At 41.5% G+C, this 21,800-nt stretch overlaps 1 protein-coding gene across 4 annotated transcripts in view; it reads right to left on the bottom strand.

Annotated features, from left to right (window-relative positions):
- DNAH12 (dynein axonemal heavy chain 12) overlaps positions 1 to 21,800 on the bottom strand; it is a 159,501-nt gene that overhangs the window by 60,680 nt on the left and 77,021 nt on the right. For 3 of the 4 annotated variants that reach the window (XM_069084269.1, XM_069084270.1, XM_069084271.1), the window contains exons 36-46: positions 20,818 to 20,969; positions 19,814 to 19,952; positions 15,809 to 15,975; positions 14,438 to 14,693; positions 12,082 to 12,381; positions 11,320 to 11,498; positions 10,236 to 10,428; positions 7,663 to 7,824; positions 5,199 to 5,393; positions 4,323 to 4,456; positions 2,608 to 2,770 (exon numbers count right to left, since the gene is read on the bottom strand). In XM_069084269.1, coding sequence (XP_068940370.1) covers positions 2,608 to 2,770; positions 4,323 to 4,456; positions 5,199 to 5,393; positions 7,663 to 7,824; positions 10,236 to 10,428; positions 11,320 to 11,498; positions 12,082 to 12,381; positions 14,438 to 14,693; positions 15,809 to 15,975; positions 19,814 to 19,952; positions 20,818 to 20,969 — 2,040 coding nt within the window. Of the gene's footprint in view, positions 1 to 2,607; positions 2,771 to 3,820; positions 3,932 to 4,322; positions 4,457 to 5,198; positions 5,394 to 7,662; positions 7,825 to 10,235; positions 10,429 to 11,319; positions 11,499 to 12,081; positions 12,382 to 14,437; positions 14,694 to 15,808; positions 15,976 to 19,813; positions 19,953 to 20,817; positions 20,970 to 21,800 lie in introns of those variants that run through there. The other variant, XR_011167579.1, reaches the window with a different exon arrangement.

Here is a 21,800-nt window from a genome sequence, read left to right as displayed (position 1 = left end):
AAACTTTTGAGTTCCTAATTATATCCCTCACTCCCTTCCCTCTCCCCAAGACAGTAAGTAATCATATGTAGGCTATACATGTGCAATCATGTAAAACATTCCCATATTAGTTATTTTGCACAAAAAAAGGAAGGAAGGAGGGAAGGGAGGAGGGATATAATTAGGAACTCAAAAGTTTAAAAAAATGTTAAAAAATTGTTTTAACATGTAATTGGGGAAAAAGAAAAAATATAAGGGTAGGAAGGAAGGAAGGAAGGAAGGAAGGAAGAAAAACATGTTTCAGTCTGTATTCAGACAATATCAGTTCTTTTCCTGGAGGTGGATAGCATAGCAACTGAAACATTAAAATAGGTGAGGAAGACGTTCCCGAGTCCCCTCCAGCTCCAGGATTCTCCTATTCGTTTAAATTGACCATAAGCTTGGTGAGGGCAGGGACTACTTACCCTAGGCACTCACCAAATACTAAATACTATAGCTAAAACGCCAGCTTGCATTTACAAGAGATTTATCTTTTTTAAATAGTTTATATATAAAGTATGATAGATAGTTTTATATGTACATGTTGTCTCCACTGATGGAATATAAGCTCCCTGAGGGCAGGGAATGCTTCACTGTGTTTGGGACATTGGGACTTAATAAATGCTTGATAACTGATGACTGATTGCTTGATAGTGTTTGTTGTCTTGATAACATTCAAACAACAGAAAACTTAAACCCATATTTTAGCAAACATAAGAGGTCAAATGAAAAGGAATGCATGAGTCTCAAAAGACTGAAATATTCAAGAAACAAAGTCTCTTTTTCTTTTTGCCACCTGGCTAACATGGAAATATGTTTTGCATGACTTCACATGTATAATCAATAGCATGCTGCTTGCCTTCTCAATGGGTGGGGGAGGGAGAAAATTTGGAAGTCAAAAAAATATTTTTAATGACTGTGGGAAAAATTAATATGTTTAGAAAATAAATAAGTTTAAAAACCAAATATCACATTATATGAGGAGAAATCTTTTTAAGAGACCAACAACTTAGATACTAGAGGAATTTCTCTTTAAAACAAATAAAGGGGAACCCTAGTGTAATGTTGTCCTTTCTTAAACAGACTCAGATGTAGCATGGATCAAATCATGCCCTCTGAAATAGAACCCAAAGCCAGCTGCAGTTTCATTAGCCCCTAACACATATTAGCAATGACGCCACAATCCCAAGTACTGCAGCTGGTCCACCATTTCCAGAACACTCTGCCTTCTCACCTACACCAAAATTCCAAGTTTTCTTCAAAGTTCAGCTCAAACATCGCCTCCTAAACAATCCTCTGAAGCTAGCGGGACCCCCCTCCAGAACTGCTTCCTGTTATCTCACATCTAGTTCATATTTCATGATCTATGTGCACACTATTCACCCCTCCTTCATTAGAATATAAGCTCTGTCATGGTGAGGACTCTTTTTTTATCTTCATATTCCCTGGGCCTGGCACACAGCAAGAACTCAATAAATGACTGGTGATAAGTTTTTGGTGTTTTCACAGATCCTCTGTCTGTCAAAGCTGGTTACATGTGGCAAACTACAAGAGGCACCACAGAACATCCAAACTCCATTGATGAGATTGTCGACAAGAATGAAGGCTCCTCTTGCTTCTATTTTTCAGGCAGAGGTAACCCCACTTCCTCCCAGGTCTGGGGCAGTTTTCCTGAGGGACAGCCTTGTGAATGCTGCAGGAACATGCAATTGCTGTCTGGCTGAGAGACGGCAAAGCTGTGCCTCCACAGACAGCATGCACGAGGTAGATGGCACGTCGGTGGGTTGGAAGACTTCAAGAAAAGTAGTCAAGAAACTTAGACTCTGGGAATGGCATAGAAGAGACCTCCCTAAAGCCACCAACACGTGGCAGCCAGCTGCCCATGTGTCCCTTGGTCCTCGCCCTTGAAAACCTGGTAGCTGCTGATGGTGGACTCTGCTGGGTGAGAGCTTTCTCTCTCTCTCCTTGGGCCAAGATCTTATCAGATTCCCACCCAAAGGGCCCTTTTCTTCTTGGTTTTCTTTTGTTCATTCTACTCTGTAGAACTCCCCCCAGTCTCTGTTTACTCTTTACTTTGATGAAGAGGCATACTAGCTTTGGGAATGGTCTTTCTATTGCCTAGAGTTTAACGAGAGGGATTTATACTGGCAATAGGAAACTATTCCCTGAAAACGATCAGGTAAAGTATGATTTATTCTGGTCCCCAAAATATCATACTCCTATACTACCATTATTTAAAGCCTGGTAAATGGATGTGATTTTAGCCCAATAGCCCTTTCAGAGATGGAAGTTAGGGAGAGACAGCCCAATCACAAGCCTACTCCATCCCCAAAAGCTTCTGGCAGTGATGTGAGCCTTGCCACTACTCTCCACAAAGGCAAAAGGGTGAGCTAGAACCCAGATGAGATATCTATGCATGCCATATACAAACCAGATATAACTTTATATCTTATATCAGACAGTCATCCACATATACCTTGTATATGGTGATGAAATGATATCAGAAAAGTGTTAACAGTCTTCTTGTTCTTGCCCCTCCTCCTCCTCCCCATCTGCCACTGCCTTTCTTAGGAAGTCAATGATTTTTACCTGGGATTCAGCAAAAGCTAATTTATCGAGCCCATTGGTGTATCTGAATTTGGCTTTCATGACAGCCTGGCGCTTCTGGGTCAAAAGCAGCCGGAATGCCGCGATCAGCTCCAGATAAGATGTAGGAGTCACATAGTTATGTCGTCCCAAGTCTTGCAAGAACCTAAAATACAGGTAGATAACATGATCAGTAGGACTTACTGGATTTCACAAATCAAGACAGAAAATGTAACATATTGGGCATTAAGAGGAGTCCATCAAAAAGCACTTATTAAGCACCTTCTGTGTGTCAAACATTGACTAGGTGCTAGAGATACAAAAACAAAAATGAAACATTTTTTGCTCAACCACTTAATTCCATCAATTGAAACAGCATGGACACATAAAAGTTGATGCAAAAGATTCAAAGTAATTGGAGGGGGTCACGAGAAGTTAGGAAGAAAATGTCGAGTATTAAAAGGTGAATTTTCATTCTCTAACTGCGGAACATGTCTATTTTCTGACACTCTAAATATATGAAGACAACAAGGTTTTACATGATGCCCATTCGATGTATGTAGGTGCAGACAGACCTCAGAGGACATGTTTGCAATGGGAAGCATTCACTCTGCCTTTGGGCAGTTTTCTCTAAGCCTAGACACTCTGGCAGTTGCCCAGAGTCAGCCGGCTCGAGGGGAATGTGAGATATGAGACTGACAAGGAGCCCGGGCAAACTCACCTCCCTGCTCCGGGTGGAAGGGTCCAAGATGGGTACAGCAGAATACAACATGATCTTTTACCCTAACGCCCCCAGAAATGCGAGCTATTATCAGCGCTAGCTTCAGTGGTTAGTAATCTTATTTACTTAGCCCTGATTGGGTGCCAGGTACTGCTCAGAGGATCTTTTTAAACATGGAAGCACCAAATCCTATAGATCCACTGGGCCCTCCACAGTCAGACATTCAACCATCATCATCATCATCGTCATCACCATCATCACCCTCGTCATCGTCATCATCACCATCATCATCATCATCGTGAGTCACCATAGAATTGTTCTACATCCAGCATCTCATCTGATCCTTGTGCAAGCGCAGTGAGGTAAAGATTTCAGGAATCAGAACTCCCACTTTACAGATGAGGAAACTGAGGCTTAAGGAAGACAAATAAGCAGCCTTGTACAGAAGAAAGAGAAGGTCAAATCAAAGGTTCAAATCCTTACTCTTCCACTTACTCTATGTGTGAGTAAGTCACTTGAGTTTCTCCATCTGGAAAACATAAGGGTTTGACTAGCTGGCCTGAAAGGCCCTCCTTGGTCTAGATTGCTGGGCCTCCAAGTCTGGCTCTGGAAGAAGTGACAAGGGACATGACTTTGATGATGTATGACATATATGATGTGACAGGGAAGTGATGATTTCTCAAGGCAAAAAGATGAACTAAAATCTCCTAGTCCTGCGTTCTAGTCTCCACCCCACATAACAGGCTGGATGTGGGACACCCACTCTGGGAAGGAGTTGGACTTCAAGCATAATGGGGTTTGGGTTTTCTTTTTCATTTCCTTCATTTCCCAAAGGACAGCAACACAAGAGGGTCACCATTTTAAAGATAATAATCAAGATCCTAAAAATATTTGAACAAAGTAAAACACACACACACACACACAATTCCTAAACCTTTCAAAGGGGAAACATTCTAAACAAAGAATTACTGTTATTTTTTCAAAAATGTTCATGAACCTTGCTGAGAGATCCATAATGGATGTGTGAAAGTGTTTACAGATCGGAACCACTTCTTGTCTCTCGTTTTTTGTGAGCTCCAGGGTTTCCAAGAATTTAACGGCTACACGTTCCAAGGCATCTTCAGGCCATGGCTAAGAAAGAAAATGATTGTATGAAATGTAAACATTTCAATTCTTTTACTACTAGAAGGCAGCAATATCTGAGGTTGTTCACTTTAGCAAGTCATTCACTGAGCACCTACTGTGTACCAGGCTCTGCTGGAGATCCTGGAGATACAAAGACAGAAATGAGGCCTCCAGGAGCCCACACTGTGACCACAAGGAAACAGTGCACACATGTATAGAAGTATCAACCAATCAACATATGCCAGGTACCAATCTAGGGATATAGAGGCAAAAGTTACAGTCTCTCTTATCAAGAAGCCTACGTTCTTCAGGGGGAGATATGATATGTACAGAGATAAGTCAGTATGAGCTAATTTACACTCTTTGAGGTGGGAGAAGGATACTTGGACACAGAAAATACAAAACAATTTGCCCTGAAAATACTTCTTTGTATAAACATTCTATCTCTCTCCCATCCCCCTTGAGAGAAGAGACTATTTTGGTTTTTGCCTTTGTGCCAAGAGAGCCTCTCACAATACCTGGCACATAGTAGGTATTCAATAAATGCTCACTGAATGAATGAACTGCTATTAACCAACTCTTCTGCTACAAACAACAGCAATGGAATCTAACCGAATGAGACCCAACTCAATTCAATGTTTCTGAGGCTTGGGTTCTAGAAGAGGGAAATGCTGGAAGGTCAATGACCAGGAATGACAAAACTCTAAATTTATTAAGAAAATGAAATTAAACCAATCTAGTGACAAACCTGAAACCAATCAATGGTGCAGCAATTGATGAGGGATGGGAACTGCCTCAAGCGATTGCGGAAAGCATCCCCAATGGGACTGAAAGCAACTACCACATGGAGATTGTCCCGGCACTGATTCACAAAGAAGGCGAACAGGGCCAAGGGGCTGAGCTCTCCATGTTTGATGCCAGCCTGGGCTGCCGGACGAACACCCTGCGGAGCAGAAGAAGAGGACTGGTCACTGAAAATGGGGGGGATTATTGAAGATCATTGACATCGGTCTTCAAGGAACATTTTCATCGTTCTTTCTCTCTTGAAACATCCTCATAAACTGGACATTCTCTATGTTTGCCTCAGAGACATGGCTTGTTTATGGTCTCAACTCTCAATGGAATTTCCAGTCCCAAGACTCTATGCATTGGTCAGGCTATGTGCCAGGCATTTTGCTGAGCAAAGAGTAGGCAAAGAAAAGCAAATCTACCTTTTGTTTCCATCAGTGTGCAAAACACTAATAGTGGTCAATAAATATAGAAGGAGGAGGAAGAAAAGGAGGAAAAGAGGGAGAAGAAGAAGAAAAGAAGGAGGTGGAGGAGGAAGAATTTCCAATATGCCCAAGTTGAATTTCTCTTTTACTTGTTCAATTCACCCACAACAAATTCATTTAAAAACAATTCACTTAAATCTAATTTGCCTACAAGAGTAGACAAGGCCTCACAGATACATCATCTACTAGTCAGGCCTCCATGAGAACCCTCTTCCCCATGATCAGCCACTACTTTCTACCCTTAGTCTCAGACATCTGGTGAAGGATCCAGGGGTCTGGCCAAAGTTAATACAAAGCTGGGCCCATCACACAGGACTGTACTTCAAAACTTAGCCCCCACATACCAGAGACCTCTTCTAATCTGACAGCAGCTCTATCACCTTGCATTTTCCTTCTCTATATCTGGCATGAATTTATATATTTTTATAGAGAGTTTTTAGTAACACAGAGGAGCTGCTCCCTCTGTCCCCTGCATTCATCAGACTTCATTCCATTCTGGGCACCACCATCTAAGAAGGCTTTGGATTAGCTGGAAAATCTGAAGAAGAAAGCAGATGGGATGGTGAAAGGACCTCAGACCATGTTCCATGAGGATCTACTGAAGCAGCTGGGCTTGCTTGTCTTGGAGAAGAGAAAGCTCAGGAAGGCACATGGCAGCTAAATTAAAATACATGACAGGCTAACATACGGAAAAGGAATTAAAGTTTGTTCTATTTAGCCTCCAAGGGCAGAACCAAGGGCAACAAATAAATAGAAATTGCCAAGAGGCAAACTGGCATTTTGCAACAGATAAAATTTGCTATCCATCTGTCCAAACGTGGCATCGACTGCCCTGAGACACAGCGAATCCACCCCTCTAGAACGTCTTTGAGAAGAGGCTGGAAGGCCACTCGTCAAGGATGTCAGGTGGGCACTCCTTTCAGGTACGGCTGCCAAGGTCCTTCCAACTCCTGATTTTGAGCTCTGTGTAACCTGCTACTTCCTATGAGAGAACAGAAGCTCCTTGAAGATAGGGGCTTCCATTTCTGTCTTGTTATCTTCAAAGCCTAAGGGAGTCTCTGGAACACAGTCGTGCTTAGTCAATGTTCGTTCACTGACTGATACCATCTCGTTCAGAGTAGGAGCTAAGTGGACGACAGGCTTCCACATGAACTGGTGAGACCATTTTGAATGGTAGCGTTCATGGCACCAGTGCAGTGCGTGCAGGTCTCCAGTATCAGTTCATGATGATATCACAGGACCAAAGGAGCCCAGATGTGAATCCCTTGCCAGGCACCAATGAAAGCCAAAATGCACCATGGGCCATGGGTATCAAACTCTAATAGAAAGGGGTGACACTAATCTGTATGAAAGGATCTCTTTAGGCTGCCTGTGACTTAGTTTTAAAATGTAATGTTATCTATGTTTTATTGCATGTGTATTTATTTTGTTACATATATCCTGATTACATTAATATCTGGGTTGGGCCATATGAGAATGCTGTGGGTCACAAGCAGCCCACAGGTCATATTTTTGACAAGCCTTCCCCACACTGATCTAGGAGGTTCCAACACTTACCTTTTTTCCTGCCCATATAACCATAAAATAATTAAAATACATCTTTTTCCATTCACAAGACCTAGTAAGGTTAAACAAATGAGATGAATTTTCTATCATCACAAACAAAATGTCAAACTTAGTATCATGTCTCAGAGTACAGCTTCTTGATCTGGGTTCCATTAATTTACTTTTTAAAAATATTTTGATGACAATTTCAATATAATTAGTCTTCATAGTAATCCTACATATTTTATTTTATAGACTTCATGGGGTGTCAAGGGGGTTAATGACCTTAAGGTTAAGAAACCCTGTTTTAGGACACCATTTAAATGAAGTTAAGATCTACAATAAATTCATTTCTCCACTTTTCATCAGCATATGAAAACCTGCCACACATACCTCCATCACTTCCTGTTTTTCATCTGCTGCAAAGATGTTTGGGACTTCTCCAGTGTTGAGCACACTGTCAACATCCTCTAAAAATGCCTCCTCCTTTATCTGTGTGTCTGTGATGAGGAACACTGTCTTCAAACCCTTCATCCCTGCACTCCTCAGGAGGTTCTGAAGCGCAAAAAGGACAACACGATCTGGTAGGAATACGGGATCAGCCCGTGAGTTTTCTCCCGCTACCCTCACTCTCTACTGTCAGTCTGAGGATCATACGTTTAAAGTTGGAAGGAGCCTCGAAGGTCATTGAATCCAATGTCCTCATTTTATAGAGAAGAAAACCCAGGGAGGCTAAGCACCCACATCATCATCATTGTCATCATCATCGTCATCATGGCTATTGGACCCCAAAAGACCTTTCTCAAGGTGCGTGGGTCACTCACCCCAGCAGCTCTACAATTGTGTCTAGATGTCTCTAGACCACAGCAGCTCCAAGTTATGGAATGGGAACAAGGAAATCACCTAGTACTGATTACTATGAATTCATTTTTCATTTGATTATAGAATTAAATTCCCTTCTTTAGGACCAGCTAGCCCTAACAGCTAAACCCGACAGTCTAGGTTACCTGTAGATTTAGTGAACAGATAGATTGGGAAGACTATCATTTAGTAGCAGATAATTTAGAAGAACAAAATGGTCATAAGACTATAAGGTAAGACAATTCTTATTTAATAGGAGGTCGGAAAACCACCCCTCACACCCCCAACCAGAGCTGCGATCCAAATTTGTAACTAACTGTGCTTGGGAAAAGGTACTTGAAAACAGTCTAAACTGATAGCGTTTGGTGAAAGTAAGTGTAATATCTTCTGAATTAGGCTGTTAAAATATAGCAAGAGGGTTAAAAAAAACCTCTGAAATATTCAATAAGCTAGCCAAATAAAGGGAAAGACGTCAGTCTTGCTATTCATATAGTATAAGTTTGCAAGTGGTTCAAGTTATAACTGAGAACTTGAAAACTAAACATTCTAAAAGTACTACCGAAAGCAGGCCTCTGATACTCTTTAAAGTAAACTTTTAAGAACTAGAAGGAAAAATCCCTGGCACGCGGTAAATGCTATAAAAATGAACTATTGGCATATCTTTCATCAGTTGGCTGGTTGGTTGTTGCCTTGTGTTCTTGAGGACATGACTTTGTTAGGGTCAAGTTACAGTGTGTCCAACTGTGACTGATCAGACCAACATGAGCTTAGAATGCTCTGCCAGAGACTGGGCAAAATTAGTCCACGGGTACATCTGGGGTGGATTCTCTGAATCTGCACATCTCAAGTTTCTTTTGAGCTACTTTAATCTGGCTCTGCTCATAGAGCACAACACCTTCTCTGATGTGGGCCGCCATGTTGGGCGGGCCTGTGCCAGTGTCTCCCGTCACACAATTAATTCCAAAGTTCTTAAGAGAGACCTTGAGAGTGTCCTCAGATCACTTCTTCTGACCAATATAGGAACACTTGCCCTGTGGGAGTTCTCCTTAAAATAGCCTTTTTGACTTTTTTTATTTTTTTAAAATAGTAATTACTCTATACTGGGTTTTTGATGTTGCTAAAGTGTTATATTATTGCAATATATAATGTCAACATTACATATCATTATACAGTAATAAAAAACCAAAAGAGAAAGGATAGATGATTTTCTCTGACATAATTTTAAAATGCATTCCACTGAATTATTGTCATCTGTCTAGTAATAAGTTTCATATTTTAAATTGACTAGTAATAAGTTTCATGTTTTAATACTAGAGTTAGCAAAATTTTCTCTTGTAAAAAAGCTGTAGATATGTATCTATTATAGAATGTGACTGACATGTTTGAAAACTGTTAATATTTAATGAGACATTTTTGTTTTAAGAAAATAAAAATAATGAAAATGCCTCACTGTTGGGAGAAAAGCAGAGTAAAATTCTCTTAATAGCTTTTTGTCTGGGAGGGTCCTTAAGACCAGTCCTGCTGAACATATTGTAAAACGCTAAAGTGCTGCAGTTTAAGAAGATAGACCTCTCCCAGGAGTTAAATTTTAAATAATGTGAATTTCAGCTGGTATCATTTAAGAAAATCATGAAATGATATCTGCTAATAATTAGTGTGTAGAAAAGTAACATTTTTAAATGACTATTTACCACGTGTAAAGTGATGCTCACTGTATTCATGTAAAACTCCAGAATGTTGTTTGTCCAGCTTAGCGAACATTCAACCAGATTGCCTCACCATCATTTCCCATGGGATTTGCTCCCTTCAATTTATTTAGTAGGTTAAAGTTTTTTTCTAGAACATATAATGGTTTTTATATTGTGAGCTTTCTGTAAATCACTGAGAAGAAAACAATGCAAACTGGGTCACTTTCTCCTCGCTTTCCTCAGCGATGAAAAGAGGAGTTTCAACTAGGTAATCTCTATCTAATACCCCATCCATCCACAAAAAGGTTTTCAGTGTGACTTATCACTTTTCCAGTTGGCTTTCCAATCCACATGCTTTCTTATTGGTATAGGGCACTTGAAAAACATTCCTGATAGAAGACTTTATCATCATTTTACCTTGAGGTCATCTCTCCATTCATTCATTCCATAGCTCTTGGAAATTTCTGGTTGAAACATTTGCATTTTTGCCATAGACGTGGCAAGACGGGTCATAGATTGGCGACCACTTCCTCCCAGACCAACCAGCAAAGCATTTCCACCAGACTGCTTCAGGATTCGACAAATTCGAGACAGGTGTTCCAACACATACCTGCCATGGAACCATCATCAGTGAGACATGTGGATGTCAAGTGGAACGAATATGTTTTATCACATAGCTATACTTTATGTATCTAAGGAGACTATGTTATCTACCCAATAAGAAGGTGACTGCTGATGATAAATATGTATATATATATATATATATATATATATATATATATATAATGAATTTTAAATAGTGGTTTCAGTTGGATAATTTGGAGGTAAAGGAAAAAACAATTAAAAGTTAACTCTAAAAGAAGGGTTCTAAACTGGAGTACATGGACAGAATTAGGGGGTTCATGAATTTGGAAGAGATAAACTCAGGTCTTCCTGAGGTCCAGTGCTCTATCCATTGGGCCACCTGGCTGCTTCTCAAACTGGAAGGAAACCTTAGCGACTACTGAATCTAACCCCTTCATTTTACAGATTAAGGAAACAGCTTTAGAAAAGTTAAGCAACTTGCCTTGTGCCATACAGCTGGTAAGTGTGAAAATGGGATCTGAACCCAAGTTTTAATGACTCCAAATTCAAAGCCCTACTCACTATACTGCACCACCTCTCCCTCTACAGAGAATGCGTCCAGTGTTTGGAAAGTCTTCCTCCATCAATTGGCTAATAAGCATTTTACTTGGCACACATCACAAGAGCCCTCTCTTAGCAATTACCCCCCTTACACTTATTTTGATTATGGTAATACTGGACAATAACAGGATTACTCTGCTCATCAACCACTCACTGATACCATGACTCCTATTTAAGAAATGGAGACACCCTTTCACCTGCCAAGATGATTACTGGGATAGCGACGGGTCAGCCAGTCTAGGTGCCTGGCAGTATCTGGGAGAGCCTTAATGAGCGCTTGACGGGAGACCAAAGACGCGGCCCCCAAAGGACGCACCTGAAAATGACAAGGTTCATCCTCGTCTTGTGAGTCTGGTTATACTCGTCCAAACACAGCTCCACCACGTCACTGAAAAGCTGCACATTTGGAATTTCTATGTAAATTCTCTCATCTCCTTCAAGGTCTGGATTCATGTAATCCCCAAACAGGAGATTTCTTAAATCCTCCTCCTTCACCTAGAATACACAAGGGAGGAAATGACAAAACTTTTTACATTTCAACTGATAATAGCTAACATTTAGATGGCGCTTGAAGGTTTGCATCATTTGATCCTTGCAATAGTCTTGGGAGGTCATTACTATTATTATCCCCATCTTCCAGAGGAAATTTAGACTAAAGGAAGTGAAGGGACTTCCCCAAGGTCACCCAACAGCTAGTAGGAACCTGAGGCTGGATTTGAACTCAAGGCTTCCTGATTCTAAGCCCTGTTCTCTCTGTTCTATGGTTGGCTCGAAGCCTTTTAAACACCTTTCATCCAATCAATGCTTTCTCGTAGGAGTTCTTAACTTGGCTAACTGTACTTTGCTATAATTGATTCCCTTTGAAATCTACTCTATTTTATCTTGGGAATTTACAAACACAATTTTGAGGGGTTCATGGGCATTGCCAGGCTGCTGGAGGGATCCATGACATACAAAATGACGTTGGTCATCATTTTTCTTTCTCTTAATCTGGCACACAAACAAATTGTGCTTGTGGAAGGCCCTGCCAGGTCCAGCCAGTGCTTGGCAGTGCCTCTGCAGTCTGCCTGTTCCTCACCGGGGCGTTCTCCTTCCTCAGGTGTGAGAAGACGGTGTCGAAGTTCTCTTTGAAGTGCTCTTTTATGACAATCTTGATCAGCTGGAACAGCCACAATCTGTCATAGTCGTCCACCAGGCGGTCGTAGAACACACGCAGGACCTCGTGAACAAAGAGCCTCACCATGGTGTGCTTGCTCTCCACCGCATCCTTGTCGATGAGCAGACAGCCCAGGATAACCCGAGAGAAATCCCGCAGGTTGAATGTGTAGTGAGACTTGGCTGGGGTGGGCAACAGATTCTCCATGGACCGTTTATAGATCTTGAGATACATAGAGAGAAAAAGTCACCAAAGTCACCAAGCAGAAGCAGAACACTCAGTCCATCAATTTATAACACACTGAGACCGATGTCTAGTATGCTGAGATTCACTGACAAATAACCTAATAATAATAATCGACATTTAGCATGTTAAGACTCATTGACAAAGGAGTAATAATTAACATTTAGCATGTTGAGATGCATTGACAGATAAAGTAATAATAATAACTGACACTTAGCATGTTAAGACTCATTAACAAATAAAGTAATAACAATGGACAGTTAGCATATTGAGCCTCATTGACAAATTATGTAATAATACTAATTGATATCTGTCCCACTTCAATGTTCACAGCATCCTTTCTAGGCATGAGCTCATCTGAGTCTCACAACCACATGAGTTTAGTACACCAGGAAGAATTATCCTTGTTTTGTTCATGAGAAAACTGAGGTTTGGGGACATTTAAGTGATTTATGAATGAATGAATGAATGAATGAATGAATGAATGAAAATACATTCATCAAGTGCTTTAAAAACAAACAAAAAGAAAGTCTGTCCTCAAGGAGATGACAGTCTAAGGTAGGAGAAGATAACACATCGATGGGGAGGAAGGGGCGAGCAGTGCCAAAGGAACCCAGAGGTCGACTTGGCTTGGAAATGGCAGAGAAGGAAGGGGAAGGTCTGATTCCAAGCAAGATGAGGTGAAAGGTCACATATTGGAGCCAAGAGTTCAAGAAGCTGAGTCCTAGCTGTTGGAGGAAGAGGATGAGGAGGATCGCACAAATCGAGTAAGAGTCTGAGATTGGATTCACACTCAGGTTTTCCTGACTCCACTGCAACACCTAGCTGCCTAATTTTACATATGAGGAAAATGAGGCCCAGTTGGATGTTATTGCTTTATATCTGGGTGCCATACAGACTGATCTTTCCCCTGTGGGTTTATGACCCTCCCCATCTCAATGAAGGGAAGGCCAACATTCACATTGTTTTTAAAAATCCAAGGCAGCAGATCAAGATGAAGACTACATGTGGCAATTTGGTCTGTTTCTGGTAGACATTTAACACCAACACAGGAACAGGAGCTTTTCTGTGGCTCTTGGCAGTCACTGCTGACCTAATGAGTCTGAGGGACTTTATACTCCTAGGATCATGGTCCTAAAGTTCTCCCTCTCTGATGCCCCAGTACTAAGTCCCTAAAGGATTTGTTTGGGCAGTTAACACTTACAGCATCATGGAATCATAGACTCAGAGCTTGCAGAGACCCTTGGAGGTCACCAGGTCCTACCGGTTAAGTGACTTGTCCAGGGTCCTGCAGCTAAAAAAAGCATCTAAGGCAGGATTTGAACCTAGACTTTCTTGACTAGTACACATTGAGTCCCCTATCCACAGTGGCACACTGCCTCCTAAGAAATCTTCATTATACTTAAAAGTAAAAAGGGTTATGTCTCTTCCAGAGTTGGAAGTATGAATTTTTTTCTCCTAGAGCATAAGCATTAAGGGAATGGTCTAATGCCAGAGGGCAGAGGACAACTTAATGTAGGGGAACAGTCAGATGAAAGTAGGCCAACAGGTAAAGTCATACTAGGAAAGCGGGCAGTCCATGCCCTAGTGGGGAGGTTGAGGGAAAACATGGGCCCATGAAGGGGCCCTGCTACCAGGAGACTATGAGTACAGTGGCCCCATTTTGGAGAGAGGAGATAGTATTATACAATGGCGCAGAGTACCAGGAGATATGGAAGGCAAGGCACCGGGATGGCTGACACCATTTCCCAGGAGGAAGGCAGTAGCCTGAAACAAAACCCAGTTAACCCCACACTGACTGGTCTGATCAAGCCTGTAGATGAGTCTCTGCTGCTACTGCAAACATCATCATCAATCAACACTTATTAAGGGCCTACTATGTGCCAGACACTGGGCTGAGAGCTAAGCAATCAAAGGAGCTGCCTGCTGAGAAGCACACAATGGCATACGTCCTCCTCCAGCCTGGTGGGGAACCCAACCAAGGAGCCATGGGAGTCCAACAGCCTGCCCCCGAGGGCTCTCATGGGTCACTCACCTCCATAGTCCCATTGACAATTTGATTTCCAACAGCAAAGTACTCTGGCGTGAACTCACGAGTCCTTAGGTAGAAAGCTACGATGGCAGAGAAGATCCGGACCATGGTTTCATCACTGAAGGCGTTGATGGAGCAGACGTTAAAATGGCGGATGAATCGCGGTGTGACGGGATTCCTCCCCCCTCCTGGCGGGCCCATGGCAGCAATCAGCTGTATGTCGACCAGCAGAATTTTAGTCGTGTCCTTCAGATCATACCTTCAAAGCACCAAGATTTCAAAATCCATCATAACTCTGGCCAGACAGTGCTGCGCCCAAAAGACATCTCCTGTTTTCCCTGATCTTACACAACAGGGGGCCCATTTCTCAACCAGCCCCAAAGTAAGGACACGGGTTGGACAAGGAGAACAAGAAGAAGCAGCTGGATTTATTCTGCATTTATAGGTTAACTCCTTTGATCTCCACATCAGCCCTGAGAGAGAGGTGTTACTGTCATTGCCATCGTACAGCTGAGGAAGCTGAATCAGACAGAGGTTAAGTGACTTGGCCAGGGCCACACAGCTAGTGAGTGTCCGAGGCAGAATCTGAACCCAGGTCTTCCTGACTCAAGTCAGGTCCCCCATCTACCATGCCACCCTGCCCCCTCAAAATGGGGGCAAGAATCACCCAACAATCAGCGGGTGCAGTCTGAGGTGGGGGAGGAAGCGAAGCAATTGACCCCAAGCTAAAGAAGAAAGTGACAAACCATTCTAACACCTTTGCCAAGAAAATCTCAAATGGGGTCACTGGGGGTCAGACACCACTGAAAAATGATGGAAAGATACCCGTGGCCCATGACCTGGCTGCAGGGGACAACCTGCCCCAGCTGCTGACCAGCACCCAACATTCACAGCCCTCTGTGGCCTCCTCATCTGACAGAGGGAGGAAACTAGGGCCCAAAGAAGCCAATGACCTGCCCCAGATCACACAGGGACAAAGCTAATGTGTGAGCACAGCCTCGTCATTCCAAGAGCTGACTGGGAGGCACAAAAAAGGTGGGAGGGAGAATTGGGGTGAGGGAACTAGTCCGTCCTGGCCTGGAGAAAAAACTGCAGGAACAGGAAATAATGGTGCGGCATCCTTCCAGTGAGCCACCAGCGCCTTACAAAAGGATGGGGCAAGAGTGTTCAGATATCCTGTCCCTTCAGACAGGGTTGGAGGTGGAGCCATGGAAAATCAGGATCCTGGAGTTAAAAGGGAGCTTGGAAGCCTGCTGGTCCAACCCCTGCCTGGCCAAATTTGAACTCAGGTGTTCCTGACACTAGGCCCAGAACTCTATCCACCAGGCCACCTAGCTGCCCCCAACCCATTCATAATCTTGTTTGAACAGTTACCAATTTCCATAGTCGAAAAACTGGCGTAATAATTCAATAGGTGGCTGAGCTCCATATTTCTCCAATGCTGGCATATTCATGTCATCTATAAATATCACGGCCTTCTTCCCCATCGGAGGGCCAAACACTCCTTTGCGCCTCTTGTCCAGCCTTGCCATGATGATGTTCTGAAATGCAGAAGAGGAAGAGGGCTACCTGTTATTATTAATTACTGCTTATGTTAAAAAGCAGCCTTAGTATTAGGGGATTCATCCAGTAGAGTCACTAACAACCACAAAAACGAGTTTCCATTCTTGATGATGCTTAACAGCATAAAAGTCAGACAATATCGGAAAAAAAATGACAAGGATGAATCAGTTACATTGTAATAGTGCCATTCGACCCACCACCACCATCTTGTTTTCAACTAGGGAATATTAAGCTTGAAAAGTCGGATTTATTTAGTGATTTAACAAGTCACAGAATCACAAAATCTCAGAATTGGAATCAATCAGTCACCAAATATTTATTAAGCACCCAAGGTATATCAGGCCCTGTACTAGGCCCTGGGGATATAGAGAGAAAGAATAAAACCACCCCACTCACCCTCGAGGAGCATCTATTCTATCACAGAAGTCAAGAAGTACATAGAAAATAAATACAAAGGAGGGAGTTCAGAGACCATCTGGTCCAACCTGTTTCTGACCAGGAATCCTCTCTGCAGCCTGTGTGACAAATGGCTTCTGGCTTCTCCCGTACCTGGAGAGTGCCTCGCTCTTCCACCGGGGGCTGTCCTTTGCTCCCTGCTTCCCCACCACTGAGTGCCAGCTTCATTATGGGATTATGGCTCCCGATAACCACTGTCCACAATCAAATACAAGCTCCTCCCTTTGGCACTTCAGGCCTGGCTCGCCCCTGGCTCTCTGGCCCGCTGTGTCCTGTGCAGGTCAGATAACCTGGCCCTCTGGCTCAGTTTTCCTCCCTTACACAGCCCCTCCTGTGCTTCAGCCATCCCCCATATCCTCACCCAGAATCACTGCATCACAGATTCAGAGCCAAAAGGGGCCTTATAGGTCATCAAATCCAACTCCCCCATTTTACAGATGAGGAAACCAGCAGAAGCAGGATTCAAATCCAGGTCCAATATATCTTCCCCTGAGCCTCCTGGCTGTCTGGCACCTGCCATCTACCAGCCCCTAAACAGCCAGTGCCTCCCCCAGCTCCCCAGCTTGTTTATTGGTATATGTTTGGAGTATGTCTGTGCTTCTCTCCCACCACAAGTTCCCTGAGGTCCCTTTTGTCTTTGTATCACCAGAGCCTGGATAAATGCTTATTGACTGAGTGACTGTTTTTCAATTATTTTTGTCTTCTAGAAACTTCTCTTTGGCTTCTTTTATTCCACATTATTTCTTCATCAAATTGGACTTTTTCCCCTTTTATTGTCCATTCTCTTTAAAATCATTCTTTTCTTTTTCTGAAAGGTGATTTTCTTTTCACAGTTTTTTGGGGGGGGTTTGTTTGATTTGATTTATTTCTGAAAGGAAATGCAGCTTCTGATAAGATGGCCCACCCTTTCATCACCTTAAAACAGCCAGAAACGTGTCAGATAAAGTAAAAGAATAACAAAACAGAGGGAAAAGGAAATGATTTCTTATAGAAAAACCAGCAGATATAGAAAAAAAATTAGTAAACAGCCAGTAAGAAGTCCCAGTATAATGAATAAATACTAGAGAGTAAAAAAAAATGATGTGCAAACCTTGTAAGAGAAGGGTGAATAAAGAACAAAGAGACCTCAGGACTCGGAAGATCAATCAGAGAACTAAAGAAAACAATCAGAATGGCCAGTAGAGAACTCAAAGAAGAATTCAAAATGAGAATCATGATAAAAGTTTAGAACAAATGATGCAGATTCTCTCTAAAGCAACAGACTCTTTAAAAAGAGACTTAGGGGCGGCCAGGTAGCACAGCGAGTAAGAGCACCGGCTCCAGTGTCATACTGACCTGGAGATCGAATCCCGGGCTCAGACACTTACCCACCCAGAAACACCTGGCCGTGTAACCTTGAGCAAGTTACTTAACCCCGATTGCTTAAAAAAAAAAAAAAGATACTTAAAAAGAGACTTAAAGATTCAGAACCAAAAAGCATGTAGAGAGGGAAGAAAGGCTATGAGAACAAAAGCAAAAAGCAGCAATATTGGAATATCTGAGACCTCTAAAAACAGAGCAAACGGAGACTGAATGTGGTGAGACAATCTAAGGATTATTGGTCTCCTCAAAAGCACAATGAAACAAAAGGCCTAAAGTACCATACTTCAGGAAACCATGGAAGAAAACTGCCAGAAGTACTGAAAACTGAAAAGAGTATACAGATCAGTGAAATCTACCTGCTGACAATAGAGAAAACCCAAATTCAAATCACAACAAAATACTGTGGCCATGCTCCAGGATTTCAACCTTAAATAATAAATTGAACAAGCAGTAAGGAGGAAGCCCTTCACAGACCAAAGATAAACAGTCTAAATCACATAAGTCTTTGTTTGATTCCATGACAAATTCTATAACAAATTAAGAAAAGGACTAGATGCTTTATTTTTTTAAATGACATCACTTTGTAACTTAATGTAACATATAATTCAAATCCTAGTTTAACCTTCAATAAAAAAGCTTTTCAACACAAGGGAGGAATTTAAATCCTTCTTAGTAAGGAAGCAAAAGCATTTAATATGAAATTTCATTCAACAAAAGACATTTAAGAAAGGTCAACAAGTCCCCATGAAATGACTAAGCAATCAACATTTAGATTTTAGAAATTTAGAAATTTTAGAAATCCCATCTAGTTTAAGGAAAGAACTAAAAAAAGATGTTTGATGGGTGGAGCCCATGGGCTAGAGGATTCACAAAAATACCCAACAGAACAGGGTGGGGAAGAATTGAATTTCCATTTCCTGAAATGTTGGAGTCCCAGATGAAGGTCCGTTAAACAGATGGAGATGGGGAGGAATAAGAGGGAATCCAGACACACACACACACACACACACACACACACACGACTGGAAAAAGGAGACAAGGCAGCTCCCTTTTATCTAGTCTGATTATCATCATGAGAACAAAGATGTTTGTGACCAAAGCCCATAAGAGGAGGGGGAAGGGACTTATCCTGGAGGTTAGATGACATAGTTAGGAGAGGAGAGTTAATAGGATCAATATGTAAAGCACTTCTCAAACTTTACATGTGAGCTTACTAGCTCTTGTTATTATTATTCAGATCAAAAGGATCCTCTCCTATCTGAAAAACTGATGCTGACGCTCTTCGGCATCCAATGCAGCAAGTGTCCCTGGGCAGCCATGACGTCAGACGTCATTATCCCAAAGTCATGGCTCAAATCAGTCAGACTCTTTGTGAAGCCAGACCTGAACAGGAATCTTCCCTAAAACACTCCCACCAAGAGACCTCGCCTCCACTGAGAAAGAACCCGCTCCCTCTGCAGGGCCATTCCAGCTTTGGACATATCCAAATGCTAAGAAATCTTTCTTTACACGGAGTCAAAATCTGCCACCCTGTAACTCTCCTCGAGGGCTCCTAGCTTTGCCTTCTGGGGACCAAGCAGAAAAAAAAGTCAATCCTGATTTCATAGAAGAGTCTTTAAATACCTGAAAATGTCTCTCATATCTCTCCTTCCCACTCCCTCCCCAAGTCTTCTCTTTTCAAACCAAAAAATCCCTGATACCAACAAGGTCTTGAATGACTGAGTTTCAAGACTCTTTACCCCCCCAATCTCTCTCCTTTGGAATACACAAAGCATGTTCAGGGAAGGTGAGATCACCTGAGACAGGGCACAATTTTAACACTGAAAAACACTAGGAATTCTGCGATAAAGTTGAATAGACAGAGTTATAAAATAAAGTTTTAGAAGGCTTTGAATCAAGCCAAGCTAAGGAGCTAAGACACAGAAAGTGAATCTTGCTTGAAGAGCTATTTAAATAAAAAGAGAACGATAATATATATTTCATTGGTTTTAATCTGACCTGAATCTGATTGGCGCTGGTCCTTGCAGAAAAATTAACAAAGAATGGAAAATATTGTTCCCTGCTCAAATGGTGCATGAGCTTATCCTTCACATAGACTGATTTCCCAGTACCTGTTGGACCCACGAAAAGCAGCGGCCTTTATATTTAAAAGGAAAAAAATAAGATGTAAGTAGGTCAGTCAAAAGGGAAAATATAGGGGAAAGAAACTCATATGGTAGCTTAAAGCTAAAGCTGAGATTTTCTGAGGTCCATGAACTTTTAAAAATGTTCTGATAACTAACTGTGCTTCAATGATTGATTTTTTTGTAATTCTACATATTTTGTTTTATGCATTTAACAATATTCTTACCATGTGGATAGTTCACTGAAAAGATTCGGTTATGTATAGACAACAGAAAGGACAGTGGATCTGGAGACTGAGGAACTGGGTGGAAATTCTGTCTTTGCTACTAGCAATCTGTTTGACCTTGGGCAAGTCAACTCACCAACTGGAACTCAGTTTCCTCACGCTGCAAAACAAGGCATTTGCAGGAGAAGATGACCTGCAAGGTCCGCTCCAGCTCTGGAGCTGTATCGAGCTATTATTTAGGGAAGAAAATGCCATCCCTTCAGAATGATGAGACCTTCAGCAGGCCTATGGGAAATCCTTTGCACCCAGGCTCTGTAACTTACCATCTCCATTTGTTTTCTCACCTGAAAATGAAGAGCTTAGGCTAAAGCTGAGATTTCCTAAGGTCTGTGAACTTTTTAAATGTTTTAATAACTATTTCAATATGATTGGTTTATTTTGTAATCCTATGTTTTATGTATTTTGCTTTATGCATTTAACAACATTCTTACAAGAAGGGATCCATAGGTTTTACTAGACTGCCCAAGGTCCATGAAACAAAAAAGGTGAAGAATCCCTGGACAAAAGGACCTCAAAGTTCCTTCTAGCAATAAAATTCCCAATAAACTAAATTACTGTATTTAGAATGTCAGAGGATAAGAGAATTGCTTACTTCTCATAGGTAAGACATAAGTCCATTAAAAAAGTATATCTAATTGTGTCCATTGTAGGGACTATAATTTCTTGAATCTTAGTATTTTTTTCTCCTAAAGAAGTAGATTTAATTAATTCATTCCAGTGGACCCACCGTCCTCGGTTCTTCATCTACAAACAAAAAGATTACATATAGTCAAATGTATGGATTTAAAATGGTTGACAGATTTTCTTCATCATTTACTTTTTAAATTACCCTATTCACTTTGGAAAATTGTACATACATTTTCTTTTGGGTTATTTTACTTTACGGCTAAACAAATACCACATAACTTTTAACAGAGTCCAATGATCAAAATTAGCCAAATTTCTTCCATTTCAGACTTCACTCCTATCTTTAGCCTCTTGACTCATCATTTCCAAATTCTTCAAAATTCCCTTATACCACTACAAACATTGGGGAAATCAGCTTAATAAGATCCCAAGAAAATAAGTGCTGAACCTTGAGGGGAGGGAGGGAAGTGGCTTCCAATTTCCACTAATCCAAAAAATGAACTAAGTAAATATCTATTAAGCACCTTGTAGGTGCTAGACATTATGCTAAGTGCTGGAAATACACCCTCAAGGAGTGTACATGGGAACAGAATCAAACTAATGAAATAAACTCATAAAAAATATCACATGTATCACAGTGACTTTGAAATTTTGTGCAGGTGTGCTTCATATTACACAATCAGAAAACAGTGGGTTTCAATTAAATTCTCAAACTTCAGTTCTATCTGCAATACACCAAGGGGTTCGCTAAAAAAAAAAAAATCCTGTTAAGTGTCTTTCAATAAAGTGAAGAATGACGTATGGTTTACAGAATAACTAAATTAGGATGTTCCTGTCCATACTGGGTTTGCTTAGAACAAGGTACATTTAGATGCTCCTACTTAATTTAAGGGTGGAGAAACTGAAATTAAGTAAATTGAGTGGCCTGCCCACGACCATTAAAGAGAA

Source organism: Petaurus breviceps, unplaced genomic scaffold (genome assembly GCF_028583685.1).
Source record: "Petaurus breviceps papuanus isolate PSGF00001 unplaced genomic scaffold, PetGlider_PUasm1.0 174, whole genome shotgun sequence".
In the NCBI taxonomy this organism is placed as follows: Eukaryota; Metazoa; Chordata; class Mammalia; order Diprotodontia; family Petauridae; genus Petaurus; species Petaurus breviceps.
The sequence above is the reverse complement of the archived record's forward strand: the minus strand, read 5'-3'. Positions and strand labels throughout refer to the sequence as shown.